The 21,282-nt window shown below is 40.9% G+C and overlaps 2 protein-coding genes across 5 annotated transcripts in view; both read right to left on the reverse strand.

The window, feature by feature from the left end:
• The window catches only part of MTA1 (metastasis associated 1), an 82,668-nt gene that overhangs the window by 41,296 nt on the left and 20,090 nt on the right, over positions 1-21,282 (reverse strand). For all 4 annotated transcript variants that reach the window (XM_067001353.1, XM_067001354.1, XM_067001352.1 and 1 more), the window contains exons 4-8: positions 12,602-12,728; positions 12,363-12,426; positions 6,443-6,560; positions 4,876-4,978; positions 1,322-1,421 (exon numbers count right to left, since the gene is read on the reverse strand). In XM_067001353.1, the coding sequence (XP_066857454.1) occupies positions 1,322-1,421; positions 4,876-4,978; positions 6,443-6,560; positions 12,363-12,426; positions 12,602-12,728 (512 nt within the window). The remainder of the gene's footprint in view (positions 1-1,321; positions 1,422-4,875; positions 4,979-6,442; positions 6,561-12,362; positions 12,427-12,601; positions 12,729-21,282) is intronic.
• LOC136791343 (uncharacterized) lies at positions 12,736-21,277 on the reverse strand. The gene is given in 2 exon segments (XM_067001365.1): positions 12,736-16,639; positions 16,642-21,277. Coding segments are annotated over 2 exon segments (696 nt in total). The 5' UTR covers positions 16,841-21,277; the 3' UTR covers positions 12,736-16,142.

The raw sequence follows: 21,282 nt of genomic DNA on the forward strand, positions 1-21,282 counted from the left end.
GATTTGAGGGTGCTGTATTCTACAACCAATACGAACTTGTTCCACTCTGAGACTCACGATAATTGTCAGTGTACAGGTCCAATATTCACTAACAATAGAGAGATTTTTGGAACATGAGCATCTGCATCTGAATAACTGCTACTTTATCTACTACCCAGCACCAACGCTGTAGCACTGCTGTTAAGAAGATGTAGGGAACAGAGCCCCACTCACCAGGACTAAGCAGCCCCGTTAGGCATCATCAACAGGTGGAGCATAAAGATAGAGGTCTGAGGGTGTGTTTTTTGATAAAGTTATCCATGCACTTTCTTTGTCCACAAAGAAAATAATCCACAAGAATTATATATAAAAACGAATATTTAAACACACACTTGTCCCAAAGGTCACAAATCCCAAAAAGGATTTAAGTCACGTATCAGAGCTGAGTAGGAAGAGTTTCTCCCACGAGCAATTATCCCTCAGAAAGCTGAGCTACGATTGTCTGAGACTTGTGATTTACAAGGGATAAGAACACGTTGAGAGTGAGGAATTGGCATTAGTAAATGAAAGCTTGGCTTTATTTCTTGATTTCTGTAGTTTTAAATCAGGATGCCACTTGCCTCTCATCATACCAGAGTTCTCTGCACGTGCATAATCAATCTACAATGTTTTATCCTAGAATTTGTTCTACATACAATTTCACATTACTCAGTTATGAGGTGAGGCTTTGATAACAGTACTCTGGAGACTTCATAAATTTTATTCACATTTCTATAAACTCTCTCTAGTATAGAAATTTAACTTTTCCCTTTCCTCTTATCTATTCAGAATCTTCATAATTTTAGAATATTAACAACAATATCACCAGTCCTTAGGTAGACGAAAACGAAGCTCAAAGGAAAGAACTTGATCAACTGAAATTTCTTATCTGACCACAAACCTTTCCCCCCAAGACAATTTGCCCAAGGATGCCAGTGGCAGTTGGGAAGCGATAAGGAGTGGCATTCTGGCACTACAGCACTGCAGACAGGCAGATAATCGCGTGCATTCAAGACCACTACTAAGCCCAAGCAAGAGATGTGCTATGAAGCATGGTCAAAAAAATTTAATTAAAAAAATTAAAAAAAAAAATCAAGAGTTAACCATGATTGATCATAAAAGGCACAACGCCAGAAAAAAAGTTACTTCATATGTAAATAAAGAATTCCTTTACAAAGATAAGATCTGGTTCACAGCAGGCCACAATTACAGTCCATCTGTCCCTCTCCTTTTGCCAACTGTTATTGCTGAGGTGAATTATTTTACATCTCTCAATAACTGAAGGTCCTCTTAAAAATCTTACCAATGTGATATCCCTAGAGGCTGCTGCAGCACTCATGTGTAAACTTGGCTGTCTGACAGAACTACTGCAATCCAGGGCTCGGGCAAATGTACCAACAGACCTGAAAGAAATTAAAATGGAGCATTAACTTTGCAGGCAAAGCAAGCATAAATATCAACACCCAACCAACACTTTTTGAGATCAGCAGACTCAGTTTCTCAGTACAAAGATTACGTGGTTTGGCGCTAGTTCCGAGCCAGAGACCAGCCTCTTCAAATGTGGTTTGTTATTAGAGACGCTTTACTGTACTTGGTTCATGTGACCAAGAGTGCTTAGGAGAGAAAACAACGAGACTTGAAGATCACAAACGGGGAGTTTTGAACCATCTTATCCCCTATCTCTCAGCACAGACCTCTGCATTAAAGTTTAACAGAAACTGATCACAAGTGAGCTTTATGAATGGCACAAAATCTTTTCCACAATGGCATGAGCAGTGCTACATTGTCCAGAGGTACGGAGACAGATGCCAAGACCAAACAGAGAAAAAAAACGCAGTAACAATCACTTTCCTAAGTCTCAAATTAAAATAGTCTTTATTTTACAACATAGTATAATGCTGTAAGTGCATATATTATATAGACCGCATAGGAGTATAGCAATTCTCAAATGCTTCCCAATGCCAGCCGCTCCTGCTCATTAGGCCACAATTCCCATGCTCCTCATTTTATCCCTAAAGAAATTAGCTGAAGAAATCTTTAACAGGAACATTGGTTCCAGTAATTCCCTCTGCCCTCGATGCTTATCGTGGCACACAGTTGGGAATGCTCTTGCACGGTGAACTAGAGCTGAACTCCTCTGAGCAGCTACAACAACAACAAAAAAAATCCATTTTTTCCCCCCACTCGGATTGCTTTCCCAGACTAGTTTGAGTGCACAGGGGGGAAAACTCTAGTGCCAAGCAGTGCATTAGAGGAGGAAAGGTAAATACTTAGGCAGGAGTCCGTCAAATAATGGAGTTTGGCCAAAAGCCAAAGCTGCCTCCCTCACCCAGGTTTTGGTGCACACCCACAGCTCACCTCCTCCCCAGCCTCCTACCCACTCATCCCCGTCCCTGGTTCATGGATTCCCCGTCTCCAGAACATGTGTGTGTGTGTGTGTGTACACCTAATTATATGCTGGATCACTTTGCTGATTCTGGGCAGAAGCAATCTTTATGCTGATCTGTTCAGCAACTCTTTGCAGCAGGCAGCCTCAAGCAGCTCTCAGCAAACCGAGCAGGCAGCAGCAAACAGCCAGAACTACTAAAAACAGCATCACCACCAAAAGCCTGCACGAGGTGGAAACCACCATCACAAAGCAGCTCCGCAGTCACTCTAAACCAAGGCAAGTGCAAAGGCCCATCCATGGGGGCAATTCTACCCTCTGGCTTCCTTCTAGGACTTCCTAACACCAAAACTGCATGGCCGAGTGGCAAATTTAAATTAACGCTGCTGAAAAACAGCCCAGCAAATGAGCTTTTTGGTGGTGGTGGTGGTGGTATCTTGTACTTCACTTGATTAGAAGCAACTGTGAAACTGCAGGCTTGTCAAGAAGCTGGAATACCCTTCGCTGGAAACATTCCAGCTCTCCCCATCGCTCCTTCATCCGCTTGTTCCGCGCTGCTGGTGGAGATTATCCTCTCCCCACTTTCATCCATTTCCCTACGTCCACCTGATTAAGTAGAATTAATCTGTTACCCATAAATCACTTAGTTCAGCAAGTTTGAATTTACTGTTGGCACAGGTCAAGGGAAACAGCGATGTATTGTGTAAGCAGCACAGTGAAACTTCAAGAGCTTAAATTTTATGGTGATTCCTTAGTGTAGACATAACACTAAAGATTTTATGAACCTTAAAAAAAAGCCTAGAGAACAAAAAGCACATGCTTAACTAAAGACAAAAATGTACTGATAGATTCTGAACTGTCAGATTTTCTTCAATCTGGACAGCAATTAACACATTTTTCCATCTTAACCTACCTACTTTCATTCTCAGCTCCCCGTTACTGGAACTTCATGCAAGGCCCAAACACCCATACAAAGGTTTTAAAGTGCTGCAATTCAGAGTAGCTGTTTTTAAAACTTTTGGCTGAAGTTCATAATAATAGCAAGCTTTCTCTTCAAAGTACATAGAAAAAAAATCAATATTGTTGCGTATTTCTGCGTATACACGTTTGAGTTCCTAAAACACATTTCACCAGCTCCTCGATTTTCCTCAATCCTTTTTTTTTTTCTCCAGTATTTCCCTAAGCTTGTATCATTCAACGTTGAAAACATTTACTGCCATTTCATAAACGCACCCTTGTTGCATCATTCAACAGCTCCAGTCAGAACTAGAGGGCCCCGTCCAGACAAATTCTCGTGCACAAGTTCTCATGTTACCTCCTCAGGAGACATCCCATTACCTTACCCACTACATACACACCAATGCCACGCTCGGGAAAATTCAGAAAATTAAAGAGCAAGATAATTTAAGAGGGTAAAAACCAAGAAGTAGATGTCTGACAGCACCAGAGCCAAATCTAAGAGAGTACCTGAAATGTAGGCTTAACTCCATTTTCCAGGGCTAAAGCCCTTGGCTGCAGCAGGCTGCCCTGCAAGTCAGGGTCCGGATCTGTCACACACCATGCTCCATCAGCCTGCTGTCAAGAGCAGCAAGCCAAATACTACTGACAGATTGTAACTTTACACACCCCTTTCCTACCCGTATCTAATAGCAAACTATTAGATACTACAAACACCAGAAAGTCCAACTGTCCGTCTACTCACACTACTTTACTCCCATGCTTCCACAATCTTACAAACTTACCTAAAAGACACAGGTTGGAGAGCATTACCTTTTTTCTTTAATTTTTTAGAATTACTCAGCCACCAGTTGCTACAAGAGCCTAAATTTTGGTATAGGCTTCTGTTTGTACCAATGCACAGTACTGAAAAATTTCATGAGCATTTAAAAAAACTAACATTAATGGACAAAGATTGCCTTGGGCTTAAACAGAAGCATAAATTTCACCATCTGTACAGATTTTCAGGGTTTTACTTTATTCTGCTTACCTATTGGAATCTAGGCATTAGAAAACATCTACAGCATCAAAAATGCCTTACCAGACATCTTAGCTGTAACAGCATGTTGAAATGTGACTGGGTTTGAGAAAGAGAGAAAACAGACACAGTAATGATCTGTCAAGAATTTAGTTCACTACGCCTTCTGCACACTTGCCCCATTTGAAAACCCTCACCAATTACACGACAGTTTTTACATAAAATACTTTTGATTTTATGTAAGTGATTAACTTTGAGAAAGTAAAAACTGTAAATCTGAGTTCCTGAAGTCATGCAGTTCCCAGCAAGGCACGTATATAACATGTCCATCGCTTCAAAATGAAACACATGAATCATGCAACCAAACCAGTATTCACATTAGTAAAGCAAAAAGAACAAAAACGTGCTTGGAAAACAAGTGTTAAAATTTAATTAAAAATTTTAAAAATTTTAATTTTAAATTTACTTATTCAAAGAAGAGGTAAATTGCTCTTACCGTGCTACCACCAAGAACTGGTCTATCTGCTTGTCTACTAGCGGGTTAAAGGCTTCCCAAACTTTAGTTTCAAGTTTTGACTGATCTCTTCCATCATCCTCACCTGTTTGAAAAACAAGTTAGAAACACTCAGTATGGCTGTTTTGGAATAAAAATACTTTCCTGGTTTGGAAAATAAATTTAATAATAATGTATTAATTTAACTGACCGTCCATCTCACATATTCTGCCTAACACTTCTCAGTGAGAATTTCATTCACCCATTTGTCTGTGACAATTCCAGCCTGACAGACACAGCTACCCAGCTCATCCGAATGAGGCAATCAGGTGCAGAAGAACTGGTTTCAAAGGCCACAAATAGCGGGAAACCAAGTACATCCTTCTCCAAGCTAGCCAGCCTCTCTTCAGCCTCCTCCCCAGCCTCTCTCTTCTTTCTCTTCTACCCTGCAGCAGTTCCAGAAAAACAAACATGCTCCTGGATGTTCTGAGTAGGCAATGAATAGCTGGTTCAATCTGCATCAGCTGCTTTCTAAGGGGTAAATCGTGGCATCAGATCCTCCTGCTTCTTTTTATTCTGACCCTACACAAACCAAAATACCATGGAAAAATACAGGAGCAATTGAGCCTTTTTTTTTTTTTTTGCGCTCCTTTTCAAACATCTGGAGATTATCCTTCTCTGAATCCCCGTGTTGGCCTGCTGAGGGAAGAAAATGCCTTTCAAATTAGTTCATCCTCACTTAGGAGGCTAGCCCAGCTGCTGAATAAATACCACAGACAAATTAAACAAGAGTCCTGACCAATCTGTTTGCCTGTTCTAACATTAGCCTAACAGTATCAGCAAAACTCCAAAGCAGAGACTGAAGTGCCTCGGTGCTTTTCTATCTCTGCCTGCACACTTTGGCAAAGCCTCTTCCAACACCTGCTCCCTCAGGAGGACCAGTCTGAAGTTAGCATCTGGTGACCAGTAACAGTCACTTCTGCTGGCCCCTCTTCCTAGGCTGGGGTCCTCGTGCTCCTTCTGCAGGGCTGGCTGAGGTTGCACACCGTGCCAGGGCAGCAAATTCCTCCTCCCGCCTGCTCTGCAGGTGAGAAATCGAGGCTGGCAGCCAACACCACTGGATGGGGAGGGGCTCTGAGGAAAGGCACCCGGCAATAATGGGCAAATTGATGAGGGGAGACAGCATTTAATTCGCAATAATTTGGGAGGGGCTCGTGCAGGGAAGTGAGGCTTGATTAAAAACACAAAGGCTTTACAGATGTGCTGGAAATGTGTGCTTCCCATGGAAATTCTTAAGTCTCTTAATAACATGAGTGCAAGCTCCGAGAGAGCCAATTAATTCAATTTGTTTCAACAACTTTTATGATTTGGACAAATGCCCACTTAAAGACTGGTTTGAGACATAATTAATTGCATTCAGTGGGCAGCAGCTTCAGTCACTAACAAACCAGGCCATCGGGGTATGCATGACCTGGCGGTAGAAACCTCCATCCCCCATAGGGGCCACGTACATAAAGGTGGCCGCATCCAATGTGGCCTCTGGAGAATTTAAATAAATTATGGAAATTACCCTCTTTTAATAAGTCTGTTATATCTGCCTGGTATCTGTTTCCAACTCGAATTTCTCCTTTATCAGCGAGTAGGGTCTTTTGTTGAGGATCGTATACTAGTGAATAGAAGAAGAAATCCTAAAAATAAAACAAAAGCAAAAAATAAAAATAAAAAGAGTATTATTAACTTTTATTTTTAGCATTGCATACATAGTAGCAAGCTTTTACATTGCAAGTTTGTTCTTACTAGCTATATATAGATTTTAAAATTGGGTGAACGAGCGATGAATGAACCACCAGTTTTAAAACCCAACGTTAAATGCGGCCTCTCTCTTTCTTCTGTACTGTAACAACTCTCCCAAACAACAGCAGCTCCCCCAATATACACTATTTGCACTTGAAGCAAACATGGCTCATCTTGCACAAGCAGGGCTCAGGAGGGCCAGAAGGTAATTTTTGGTAACACCAGATGGTTTAGGACGTGCAATTGCGTTTTGCTGTTCATCAAAATGGCAAGTTAGATGCCAGTGACTTATCTGCACAGAAGCGTTGATACAGACTAAAACTTCTGAGTGTTGCAGCTACACCAACACAGCATCCCAAAGAGGAATCAAACCCCAGACCATCACTGTATCCCTCTGCTGGACCAGACACAGCACTGGGAGCACCCAAACTGGGCACTGCACTCCAGAAGCGGTTGTGCAAGCAATGAGCAGAGGTGGAAATCCCTGCCCTCAGCCTGCTCCCTGCTCTCTTGCTAATAAAGACCGGGATGTGGTTGCCTTCCCTTGTCACAGGGTTGCACTGCTGACCAACCTGTTGCCTGCCCCTACTTTAGCATAAATTGCCATCTGTCCTTCTGCTGGTTATTGGGCAACGGGAAGCAGATTTGGCAGCAGCAGCAGCTAGCTGCAGGTGGTAATACATTAATTTGTTGCTTTTGCTCCAGTAGATGAGGAAAAGGCTAAAAAAGCTGCTTGGCTTCCATCACCTGGGGAAGCACGTACAATTAAAGCAAAAAGTCACACCAGAATGAGAATGTCCTGCCAGGGGGGAGGAAGAAAACAGCCATAATTTTAACTACACAGTACAAGTAATTAAACTTTTCTGCACAGATAAGTACTTAGATATAGCTATTGAGTGAGGAACTGGAGACCAAGTATGTAGCATGGGATATGAGGCAAGAAGAGAGCTCTGTTAGGACATGAGATAACAAACCTATCCAAATCTCCATCCACAGTAACAATGTCACCAGGAAAGAGAAGCGTTTCTGAACAGAAACACAGTATGCACCATTTTTCACATCCCAGGTTTCTGGCTCATTTTCCCTTTCCCTTTATTTCTGTGTAAATAGCAGGCACCCTGTTTAAGTACATCTCATTTCACGTTCACCTCATTTTCTCTTTCCCTATATTTGTAGGTGTCAACAGCACGCAACAAAAATTAGGACAAAGCCGACATCAGTTCTAAGCTCTGTTCATCCTCACGAAGAGGTGGCAAGGGAAAACAGAGTCCCCCAGTATGTCTTTAAAAAAAAAAAAAAAAGGAAGAATCACTGTGAATTTTACCAGTACATGGCAAATATTCCATGGGCTGGAGATTTGAAGGTACACATTAGGTTTGTTTTCCCAGCCCTGCAAATTGCACACATTAATCTAAGACTGATGTCACATAGGTAAGGTCTCCCATGGTTGGTTTTTTTTTTTGTTTGTTTTTTTGTTTTTTTTTTTTGTTTTTTTTTTTTTTACATGTAAAGCATCCACCATGCAATTATAGAATTTAAGAAAGTTAATTGGGGGGATATAGGTGAGGGGAGTGTGCAGTAAGCCAGCCAAACCCACTTTGCTACCTGAGAAAACACCACACAAAACGGTACCACCAGTAGAGCACAGTACAAGAGGATAGATGGGAATTTGCACTGATCTGCTCCAGCAGAAAACATGCTATTTGACCACAGCAAAAGGGCAGGAACAATCTCATGTTCTGTCACAACAACAGGATAGAAGTCATAGCTAACACTTGGCAAAATGCTGTCCTAACACCCAGTTAAGTGAACTGGAAGGGTTCTATTTTGGGAGATTCAATTGCATCCTAAATCAATAATATTCTTGACAGAATTGATTCCTACTCCCACAGGAACCGAGGTCAATTTACATCAACCTAACATCAGAAGGGAGCTTCAGAGTAGAAGAAAACTCATTTATATTACAGCTGGATAAAGAAATCTAGGCCTCTTGCTCCCTGACACATGCAGAGCTCAAGATATTACAATACTGAGGATATATCGTCGCATAAACAAAATGTAGGAAAAGGTTTCGTCTTGCAAGCTTTCACCTTTTAAACACAGTGTTTTATTCGTTCCAGCTCCGAAACACCTAATTGTAAGGCAAAGTATATGCAGTGCAATGTGAATGCTTTTCAGGCACATTGCCCAGCAAATGCCCAAACCCAGCGCCGTAGTATAACAACATGGGGGGCTCCAAGGAAGACCAGACCCTGAAAGAGATTTCTTAATGCAATCTTTGTTGGCCAGGAAAAATCATTCATCATGGAGGGGTTTTGTCCAAAAATATTACAGACTGTGACATGCCCTAATGCTTCTCTTCTGTGTATTAGTGCTGTGCATTTAGCAGACTAAGGACATTCACTCAATGAAAAAAAAAAAAAATGAACAGGCTACACACTTCTGTTTGCCCTTCTTCCTCCACCCTTTTCTGGGAAGCAGAGGCAAGGGAAGGCAGGAGGAAGGCAAGCAGCAGTTCTCTACAAAATAAAGAAGTTCAAGTCTCTGGTCTCTTCTGCCCAGCTGGAGCCTCTCCAAGAGAGAAAAGATGGAAGTTATGGGGCAGAAATGTGAATACAAGACAGAATGCAATCCCTAAAAGTAATGCAATACCGCTACCATCTTCCTCCATAGAAACATGAAATTCAGCTCGCACAAATTTGGGGGGATTTTTGAAAACATTAGTAAGTTTAATGCCAACACAAACTACAGCCCAAGGAGCAGAGCAGATCCCTGTGTAGACTAGAGTGTATGTGAGCTCTTGATCACCATTACATGATACAAATGTGAGATTTTTCAGAAGGGTTTCATGAAATGATATTCACAACAAAACAACATGGCTCTTCCAAACCCTCCATGCTCATTCTAGCTGTCAAAACTGTGTGTGTCGAGCTTGCAGCAGTCAAGAAAAAGAAGGGTTTTCTGTTTTAATTTCAGATCCCAGAAAACATTCAACATGTTTGGAAAAAAATAAAATGACCTGCCAAGAGTTAAAATTAAACCGTGGCTTTCTGCTTCTCCAAACTGTTATACAGACACATATGCTCAGAGCCTCCCGACCCGAGCCCCGGAGCTACCATTAGCTACAGCCAAGAACCAAAGCCACCAACTGCAGAAACACTGGAAAAAAGGCTCAAAGTGAAAGTACAGCGCAGAAAGAGTGGTTAGTTTATTACAGCTTGCAAACTTACCCTTGTGAAGTCAGTTGGGGTGAAGGGGGCGGGGGGATAAGTTTAATTATATAGCGCTTTATTTATAGGGGGTACCAAAAGAAACAGAAGTGCCAGATATCTACCCAGCAGGCAAAATTCACACAAGTACACGGAGGTATCCTAGCAGCACAGTAAAATAAGTGGTACATATAAAATAGTTTCCTGCAGAATAGGGAAATCTAACTCTTTTGCCCTAAGTGGCTATGCCATTCTCTTGATCTCCTCAAGAACTCAGTGTCTACACAAAATTCAAGTATTTTGTTGCTTTTTACCCTTTTTCCTCCTGTTCCTCAATTCTGCACAAACCCACTTTTGCCAGGCACAGTAAAGAAGTCGGTGCTGGTTGCCCTTCTGCCCCTCCCTGAATTAATGGTGCAATCCTCGTGAGGAGCATGACCGAGAAAGAGAGTGGAAGGATGAAAAAACAGATAACACAAATGTAATTTTGCTATGCTTACTATCTCCCGAAAAATTCCTGTCTGCATGTTTAACCTTCTTCAATGAAGACAGCCTTGGGCCAAAAACCTACTTTCAGTGGTCATAATATACAAGAAATCAAATGACAGATTCCCTAGAACTGCTTATGCTTTACTGACAGAAGCCACATTAAAATATAAAAAAAATAAAAGCACTCTGAAAGCAGAGGATTAAAAACAGGAAGAAAAAAAAGTAGAAACAACAGTTCAAAACAACACCATCCAGTGCTAGGAATTCACCCGGCAACAAGTACCTCCTTTTTTTAATCTCTTTACCCTCCACCCAAGCACATTTCTGTTCCTGAGCTTTTAATTTCTTTACCATCTGTCCAAGTTAGTTTGCACCATGGCAAAATACCGTGCTAAGTGACAGGACACATTCAGGGAACTCTCTCATTCTGTGAAATCTCTAAGTGCCTGCTCGGTTTAAAAATAACCTGCACCACTCATCTTGCATTCTGAGAGTTCAAAAGGATGAAAACAAGATCCCCTTCTATTCCTACATCTGCAACCAAGCAGTTGCACAATTAGAGGAAGGCAGTTCCCTTCTCAAGGCACCTGCCTGTAAAATTGCTGGTAATAAAAATGTTTGGGGAGCAATTGCGAAGGAACGCTATTTAAAGGTTGGGTACTGGTAAATCTAAAACTAATTTCAATTTGATTAACTTTTGCTTTCAAATGGGCATATCCTCAGCTGCTAGTTGGTGACAAGCATTTCTGAATACAACAGCCCTTGTTTGATGCACTGCCATTTGGCAGCCCTGAGCTCACTCGACATGTTTTTGGTTTCACATTCCAAAGAGAAGCCTGACTATTTAATCCCTATGCTTTGTTTAAAATTCTCTTAAACTGGAGCATTGGATTAAAATTAATCTTACATTTAAATAAATACTAAAGAAAGTTAAAAATACACTTAAATAAAACCCAATTATGAGACAGACTGCAATATGCTCCTTCCAAAAAAAAATAAAGCTGTTTTCTTCTTGTTTCTTAAAGGCCAGTTAATGACCGTTACCCTACTGTTTCCAATTACAAGATTTCCTCTCTTGTATAACATTGAAATTTTTTCAAATCCAAATATAATGCTTGCAGATTTATTCAAACAATAATACACTGAAATTGTTTACTAGTTGTTAGTAAAAGTTTAAGAGAAAACTGCTGCTAATCTCCAAAAATAAAGCTTTCACATTGTCAAATTCCAAGACCGCATAACCCAGAGCAGCCAGAGGTCTAGCCACATTTAAAGGTATATAAAGATATTAAAAAAGGATTGCAATTGCAATTTTTAAAATCACAAAACACCTGAAAAAGTAAACCCCAAATTTGTATTCTGAATAGTGATTAACAGCAAGACAATTCAGTTACAAGTGTTCGTTTGAGGCACTCTTTAAGAGCCAGATTGCTAAAACTTCTACAGGAGTCGGAAGTCAACTGACAAGTAGTTTTTCAAGGATCTAAACATCTGTAGTGGAAAATTAGAGGATTACAGGTAAACATTTTGAACATTGAGCTCAGAAAACTGGGAACTAAGCTCCTCAGAGATCTGAGGTGAGATCACGCTTAAACCATATTAACATAAATATGTAAGATTTCAGGAGAAAGCTAATACATAGAAGTACAGTTTGCTGGCTTGCTCCCTCTTCTACAGTTACTTCACCTCCCACCCTGTCTAGCCTGGGGGCACGAGCCTTCACTTTGAACTTTCAGACTGCCAGGCTGATGAGCAAGAAGGGTTCCCTTAACAGGAAAAGAGACAGCTTACTTGCCACAGGGATGTCTGTCCTGCTAGAAACACCAAGTTTTACATCAGAATGAAAACTCTATTGAGCTTAATGCTTCCCACTACCAATGCGCAGTATGCTTAGAAATGAAAGAACGGTCTTTTTTAAAACCTTGCGAAAAGCCACCAATCCTAAATTGTGCCAAAATAAAGTGTTCAAGCTTGACAATTCACAAAATTGGTTCATACCTCCCGTTCCAGATATGATTTAAGGGATTCTGTCTCATTTAACAGAGTAACGCTGCATTTGCCTCTAAAAAAGAGAAACATATTTTATGAAAATACATGCATCTTAAATGCTTGTGTGATTCACAAGATGGTACTACTGAAGTTGTACACAAAATTTAATATTACATTGAAGATTATTTGGATAATATTAATGCCATTTGTTTTTTTGAATAAAAGCACTGGAAGAAGATGGCCATTACCTAATGTGTGTGGCTGGCAGAGATTCCAACTGTCGTGAGAGAAACAACTCACGATGTCGTAGCTGATGCTTCTGTTTCTCTGGCAAATCAACCATTTCTGGATTTTCCATCTCTTCTTCCATTTCTCCTAGTTATAAAGAGACAAAAATCTATCATCGAGAGCACAGTGCAAGTATTCATTCTGGGTCAATCAGAAAAAGCAGCTCCAAAACCATCACTAAATAATAAATAGACATAGCATGCAGATGAAATCTAACTTTGTCTGAATCCTCAAGTTTCAGCCAAATGAGTAATGAGATAATTAGTGCAGATCCTTTAAGTTATGCCTGTGATGAACTGTATTTATCACCACTGGAATGAAAGCACTCCGGGTCCACACTTGCCCTGGTCACACAGAAATCTGCCACCAATGGACAAGCCAAGCCCAAGGGAGAGCTCTTCTTGGAATCATCCCTGCACCGCTGACTTCATCGGGAAGAAGCTGATGCATGATGAATGAGGCACTAGAAGTGAAGCCTTTCCTCTTTGCCAGGTGTCAGCTATCATATGCCCTACTCCTTTTTCAGGTTATCAGTCACAGATTGTCCCAGCCCATCTTCAACAGCTTCTGAGGGAAATGCCCACCAAAAAGGCTAGGTTAGTCATTTAAAGTATTTTACTCTTTTCACCCCAACCACAGCCGATAGATCACAGTCACAAGATTAACTGGAACCTAACCAAGTGCCCAAGGCCAGCCCTGCAGCCAGCCCTACCCTACCTCAGCACACACTGTCCGCAGTGCTGCTGTTTCAAGAGCTCACTTCAATCCGCGGTCAGAATCCACGACCTGGGGCCTGGAGCCACGCTATCTCCATCCGACCGGCTTGAAACGAGTGCCAAAGTAAATACATGAAATCACACCCATACTGATACACAACTGATCCAAAACATCTCTAGGCATCTTTCTGGTAGGAAATACATTATTAGTGGTTTGTGTTCGTTAGCAAGCACCCTGTCGATCGCATAAGACAAAACTGATGAAGGTAAAAGACGCCAAGAAAACTGCAAAGCTTCTCCATGATGGAGGACTGCAAAAGAAAACATCACTCCTTCCCTGTGAAATTAAGGCAGTTACTGTATTTTCCAAAACCACAGTACAGTTTCCCAGCCTCTAGTAGAATGAGCTGTGAAGTCTCATACATGAATAGTAAAACTCCAATTTTACTGCAGCTGTACTCTCAAAGAGCAGACTTATGCCTGCAGCTTAATTCGACACTTGTTGCCAAGAAACATTTCTAGTCAAAAACACATACAGGCCTACTTGTGATTAATGTACCCTTAAGATTAGTTAACTATAATCCTCACAGCTACCCCAAAACAAAGCAAACAGAAGGGAGAGATCTCCATTTTATAAAACATTAAAATTGCATTTACTTTTAAATAGGCCACCATTATGCCACAGGGAGGGTGACAAAAAAAATTTAAAAAAAAAGAAAGATGTACCCGTCAGGTTCCCCACAATTTATCACTCAGTTTTACTGTTCCAGAAAAAAGACTTGTGGTTTATACACCCTTCAGGTAAGCTGCTCCAGCAAGGAAAGGAAAAAGACACAGCAACATAATTAAAGCAGACTACAACATACAACATCTATTATGCCACACGAGCTCTTAAGCATACAGCAGCATGCACTTACAATTGAATATTTTCCTAAGAACTGGAACACAGAATTTACATTTGTGCCACAGTTTCATGGTTCTGCAATTTATTTACTGAAGTGGATTCTGTTTTAGTTGAAAATTAATATTGTGGCTGCTGACCTCCACTATAAATATACCGGCAGTAATCCACAAACAAGTCAGCAAGTTACAAGCTACCTTGCTTAAAAAGCGATGGATACTAAAATGAAAAGGCATTCATGCCTGCACTTATGAGACTTTTTGGAGAAAGAGAGCAGTGCACTGTGTAATGTAGGGAAAAAAAAACACTATAAGGAGCAATCTAAAATACTTAATACCTTCAGTACATTTAATAGCCTAGAGCTTTCAAAAATTGCATTTAAAAAAAAAAAAAAAAGACAACTGTGCCAGTCTTATCTATAAACAAAATGAAACCACCCAGCAAAACCAAGTTAATCTCAGGAACTGCATCCCTTCAGTTAGGCTTGCCTTTCAACTACTGCTTTATTTATATGCCTAGCTTTTGTACTAAAACAAGGAAGGTGGAAAGCACACGTTTTCTTCTTATGCCAGCTCTGCTCTGCACAGCCTTTCAAAATAAAAAGGCACAATGCATTTTGACAAACGCATTCTGAACCAAAGGAAGATGGAAGGAAAACACGGAAGATGGAAAGAAAACCTAGATTCAGCACAGGAATCTCTGCCTTGCTGAAGTCATGCAAAAGTGGCTTTGACAAAAACTGTAACTAATACCACCTCATCACCTCCTCGCATACAGCAAAGGTTTAAGTCAGGCTATAAACCACCACGGGGGCTGATGCAGCCTCTGGTTCCAGGACAAGCCCGTCTGACGCATCTGCATCTCAGCCTCCTATAGCTCAAGCTCTCAGCAAAGCGGACTTTATCGTTGAGAACGGCGGCCCTTGAGAAATAAGGTCCATAGTTTTAAAAATAAATAATAAGAACCATAAAGATAAATTCTTTTCAGAAAGACTTGCCCACGTTTACGGCAGCACTGCAGAGCAAGTGATGAGAAAGCACAGTAGGTGCAGTATACTGGGACTTCAGAGCTCTCATAAAGGCTTACTTTAAAATTAATCTCTCTGCTTGATAGATGTGCTCACGCAGATTTAAAACTAAACATGTAGTCTTAGTACAAACAGTAATATGTCAGCTATGCAGAAGTAGCCAGTGGAATGCTGCAAGGAGTGCGTTAGATTAAGTATTATTTGATATTTGGTGACAGAATCGTTAATAGCACATTAAGAAAAGCTTGAAGACAACTTATATTGGAAACAAGAGACAGGCAGATTGGACACAAACAGCAAGACTCACGTGAAAGCTAACATATATGGGGAAAAATGATTAGAAAGAGTAAACTTTGAGTTGGCAGGAGAAACCCAAGAGGCAGAAATTGTAATTTAAAATGATTGGGTGTATGAGATGTGAAATTAAACATCAATATTTGCTAGACACTAGAAAGAATAGCAATTTGATAGAGATCAGACTGGGCTCTCTACAACATCAGAGGCAAAAGAACAGCCCCTGCTCTGCATGCTGAGTGTTGTATGAGTTGCTACACAGCAGAATTCAGAAAAGCACAAAGGCAAACGATACAGAAATTAGGTTTCGAGAGCTCACTAGGATGTTCAGTTTGGGAGACAGGTACATCTGTAATAACAGAAGAATTAGGCAGCATGGCATCACTACCACTGAAATTCAAAGGAAAAAAAAAATGGATCAAAACACTGGGAAACAGAACGAAGTCAGTGGCACTGACCTGTTACAGCTCCTTCGGCAGATTCACAGATTCACAGATTTCTCTAGGTTGGAAGAGACCTCAAGATCATCGAGTCCAACCTCCGACCTAACACTAAGTACTCCACTAAACCATATCCCTAAGCTCTACATCTAAACGTCTTTTAAAGACCTCCAGGGATGGTGACTCCACCACCTCCCTGGGCAGCCCGTTCCAATGCTTAATAACCCTTTCGGTAAAGAAGTACTTCCTAACATCCAACCTAAAACTCCCCTGTCGCAACTTTAGCCCATTCCCCCTCGTCCTGTCACTAGGCACGTGGGAGAATAGACCAACCCCTACCTCGCTACAGCCTCCTTTCAGGTAACTGTAGAGAGCGATAAGGTCGCCCCTGAGCCTCCTCTTCTCCAGGCTGAACAAGCCCAGCTCCCTCAGCCGCTCCTCGTAAGACTTGTTCTCCAGACCCCTCACCAGCTTGGTCGCCCTTCTCTGACTCGCTCGAGCACGTCCATGTCCTTCCTGTAGCGAGGGGCCCAAAACTGAACACAGTACTCGAGGTGCGGCCTCACCAGAGCCGAGTACAGGGGCACAATCACTTCCCTCGACCTGCTGGCCACACTGCTTCTTATACAGGCCAGGATGCCGTTGGCCTTCTTGGCCACCTGAGAACACTGCTGGCTCATATTCAGCCGACTATCCACCAATACTCCCAGGTCCTTCTCGGCCAGGCAGCTTTCCAGCCACTCATCTCCCAGCCTGTAGCTCTGCTTGGGGTTGTTGCAGCCCAGGTGCAGGACCCGGCACTTGGCCTTGTTGAACTTCATGCAGTTGACCTCAGCCCATCGCTCCAGCCTATCCAGATCCTCCTGCAGAGCCTTCCTGCCCTCGAGCAGATCGACACACGCACTTAGCTTGGTGTCGAGCAGGAAGGTGTTGGCAGGAAGACAGGATGTTCTAGAAGTGTTGTGTTTGAAGAGATGACCAATAAAACAACAGATTCCTTTTCCCAGGTCCAATTTCTAATGGTCTATATTAAACCTCCTAGCCTCATTCATTTTCTCCCTCCCTACCAAAAATTTAATATCGATTCATAGCTATAAAAAAAGGGATAGAGTTTCTAAATAAGTAGAAACCCTTATACCTTGACAGTTCAGGAGCTGGCCACAGCATCGAGACAACATCTTATCACGATCCCTTCCAAGGTTTCTTGTGATCGTCTGTTGCAGCCATGGCCAACATTGCAGGTAGGACACAGAGCAAATGGATGCTATTTTTGACACTCAGCACATCCTTCCTTGCCACGCCACCGCCAGAACAGGAAATCACAGTTTCCTCCTCTCAGCAGGGCCAAAAATGTCCATTAGTAGATTAATAAACTCATCATTCCAGAATCACATGTAAGTATTAGGGAGAAAACGGGGACGGAGAGTGTAAAATGGCCAAAAACTTGTCTGTGAAGCTACCATCAAACTGCATTTGCACTGGCTGGTGTCATCTAAAAAGCCTCAGCGGACCCCTACCTGTTCAGGCACACAGCCCTCATGCAACTCACGCACTGACTGAGTGCTGACACTTCGCTGCTGCAAGATGCTTATTTTTAGAAGCTTCAGCACCTGGAAGACCAGGCTGCCATGCCTGCCTGGCACCCACACATCAGCTGCTGAAAGCTAACCACAGAGCTGCCAAAAGCTGCCTGTGCCATTCAGCTCGCCCCAACTACTACCAGCGTTGTTTTACAGTCAGGACAAACATTTTGAATGAAGCGCTGCAAGACAGACCACGCGCAACTGGAGCCAGCTGGGGTGGGTGGGTGGAAGGGAGGACAGGAGGTTGTGCTCCTGCTGTTGGAAATATTTGCTTAATTACATAAGAAACTGCGGGGAGAACATATATATAGCCACAGCATCCAAATAGTAGCTTGAGGAGTAAGCGATAAAAGTCAGTGTGCTTCTCTTCCATCAGGTTCTGCCTGCAAGTCCGTTTGCATACAATATTCTACCTTAAACCACTACAAAGTCTTTGGGCAAAGAACATTAAATAGTCTCCTACCGGTGAAGCAGGTTCATTTCAGAATCAGGTGGAGAAATGTCCTGGAATAATTTGCGAGGTGATTGAAGAGGCTTATGAATAAAAAGTGCTAGCGATCTATGGAAGCCATTATAAGGCTGAAAGATTTATAGGACAGCCTAGACAAGTTTTATATCATGTGATAAAAATAGTAAGATCACAGATCAAATCCAGGAATCAGGTTGCGTACATCAAGGTACTAATTTACAGTCACCAACTACAGAACAAGCTGCTTCCTACTCATTTCTCTTCTTTATAAAGAATTATGAGAAAATACAGCATAACCCAGATTTTCAAATATCTGATGGATTATTCAGTTAAAGCATAAGAGCCTCTTTTTTCTTTTCTTTCCTATTAAAGAAAGAAAATCAAACTTTGCAGGATTCATTTCACAATCACATCTCTTTCCTTCTTTTATTGAGAGAAAAAACATTACAAAATACACCCATATTTTTCCATTCATGTTCTTGCCATATCTTCCCATTATTTGGTTCTCTCACTGCACTGATCTCAACAGTAGGTCTAAAATAAAGGCATCTTAAATATAAGACTGTGTGAATCCAGAAATGTCTGCAGTCAGAAAGCTCCATTAATCAGCTGAACAAAGGCAGTTAAAAGATCAGCGATGCAGATACGTACATCTACTGCAAATGCATCAAAATGAGGCAACAGGAGACTTTATGGAAATGAACTCAAAGTCAGTGGCAGTGTTGAGTAGCTGTACTGGAATGTTAACATCCACAAAATTTAATTTCATTATATCATGCAGGATGTAATTTTTTTTTTTTTTCAGAATAAAGAACTAACTGCTGTCCAAAAGCTTAATTTTACTCTCTTCTCCCTCCTCATGAGGAACAGAAGCCACACAACACAACATCTATCTAAGTAAATGGAAGTAATTTAGTAGCAATTTTACTCTGCACCAAAAGGAAACATACTAGAAAAAAATCTAGCTACTAATGAAATTTACACTAAGCCTTAGTTGTCTCTGGTGAGTCTATTACTAGGACTGTTCCACAGAAGAAATTTTCTGTCTTTCAAGCAGATATGAAAATGAACAATGAATTATGTTTACATTAAAAAGAAAATCTTCATTTCCTATTACAAAAAAAAAGGGAAATAAAAGTCAGCCTTTGCAGGCTGAAAGAACATTTACATGAGTTGCAAGGAAGGCTTTTCATTTTCCGCCTCAGACGTGCCTTTCTTTGAATCATTCCTACCTGCTTGCTTTACTAAATCTAGTGAAGTGAAACACAGATGAAGGAATCAATAGTCATGTTGTTTATGGCGAAGCTCCTATTAAGCCTCAGTATTCTTGGATAAAATGAGTGCTGATGCACTGAGGAGATCAAAAAAGCTTTGCCTGCTACCACAGTTCTGCGACACAGCCAAATCTCATCCCAATGCCACACGCCTTCTTCCAATGTATAGTCATACTAACGCAGTACAGAGACTTATCTGGAACTGAATATACAATAGAAAGTATTTAAATTTAGGGGCTAGTTTTGCTGCATTTTTCCCCGATAGTACTACAGTGGCAAGAACACCTCAAAATATTGTATTAATTGTTAAAACCGAAACCTGATTTGATCAACCCCCATGCCACACAACCCTGTAGATCTGTACTGCATACACATCAGTCTATTTGTACGCAGACTACAAAGCACGTTAAAAAACAATAGTACTTGGCAGCCAAATCCTAATTTTGACATGCCCAGATCTGATTGTTTCTTTTTCACTTATCTGTGTGCCTACAGGACATCCTCGAATTATAAGGATTGAAAAGGGTGTCCATATTTGTTTTTAGGTTGCTAAAATTTAGCAATCTGAACAGTTACATCTCACATACTTGATTATTTACAATTAAAATGAGTTTAGTAATTCCACCCACTTACTTCCCCCCACTTTTAACATGCCCATTTCGGTACCAGTTTTATTAAACTGCATCTATCACCTCACAAGTATGGGATGAGAGGAATGCTGAACTGGCAGAGGAAATAAGAACAAATCTAAATCTAACCCTCACTGGCAACTAGAATGGAGTCGAACATGCTGGAAGGACTCCAAATAAAGTGCCCAACATCACTGTGGGCATGGGTATATCGCACTATTTCTCCCCCAGAGATGGACACTCATTTTGAGAGCTGGTTAGTGCACCATGCTCACCCCTTCCTAAATTCAGAAGGCACAGATTCACGGCAGCTTCTCAGTTATTTCGTGTACTTTGTTGTTGTTGTTTTTTAAAGTATCTGGATGTTCTTGCACAGACTTACCTTACAGATTTATATAGGCAAACAACTATTGTTTTTGTGTGCATTTTTTAGTATTTTTAAACTGCTTTTATAATTGAAGAGTTGTGTCACTAAGTTTTTGTTTAGAAATAAGCTTCCATCTCTGCTCAACTGTCTCACTTCCTTGACAGAGTACATGCCAACATAAGCTAACATAATATTATGTTAAAATAATAAAATCAAGGCATACATGCAAAGGAGGCCAAACTAAGGCAGTATGAACAACCCTGCAAACTGCGTGAGAGTTCAGTTTTCTTTTGTTGTTTTGTTTCTTTGCTTTTTAAATCATAATTTAACTAGAGTATTAAAAAAAATAGTTTTTCAGGTCTCAAGACTAGACATTATTCTTAACAAAAGAAGCTGAGCTACTCAAAATAGAAATAGATTGTCCTAAAATTCAGTGCTTTAAAATGCATTTACTCAGTATGTCACTTCAAAAAATATTACTAATGTTGAAATGTAAAGACAATTCCTGTTAGCCAAGTTTCAAGTTGATTTTCTATGATCAGACTATTTGACTTACTCTTAAGCAAAGTTTACATTTTTTTGTTCTACTAACCAACCAATTCATGGCCAAGTAACACAAGAAAGAGAGTATTTTCCCTCACCCTGTCCAGTAGAAAATTCACTTTCAGGAAGCAAGTAAGATGCCTTTATTAAGCCCCAACAAGCTTTATCCACCCTCAAACTTCTGTTCCCCTCACCACGATAACCAAACCATAACTAATTGAGATTTTAAGGAAGTGGGGTAGGGAAAGAGAAGTCAGCCAAACTGGTAATGCAATTTTCTGAGGATGAATACAGGGAAAGGATGTTTTAAAATAACACCACCAATACTTGTAAGTGCAACAAAGTTCTACCCTAGTTTGGAAATTTTGCATAGAAATCATAGGAACACAAAGAAGCTT

The sequence above is a fragment of the Anser cygnoides genome, chromosome 8 (assembly GCF_040182565.1).
Source record: "Anser cygnoides isolate HZ-2024a breed goose chromosome 8, Taihu_goose_T2T_genome, whole genome shotgun sequence".
Taxonomy (NCBI): Eukaryota; Metazoa; Chordata; class Aves; order Anseriformes; family Anatidae; genus Anser; species Anser cygnoides.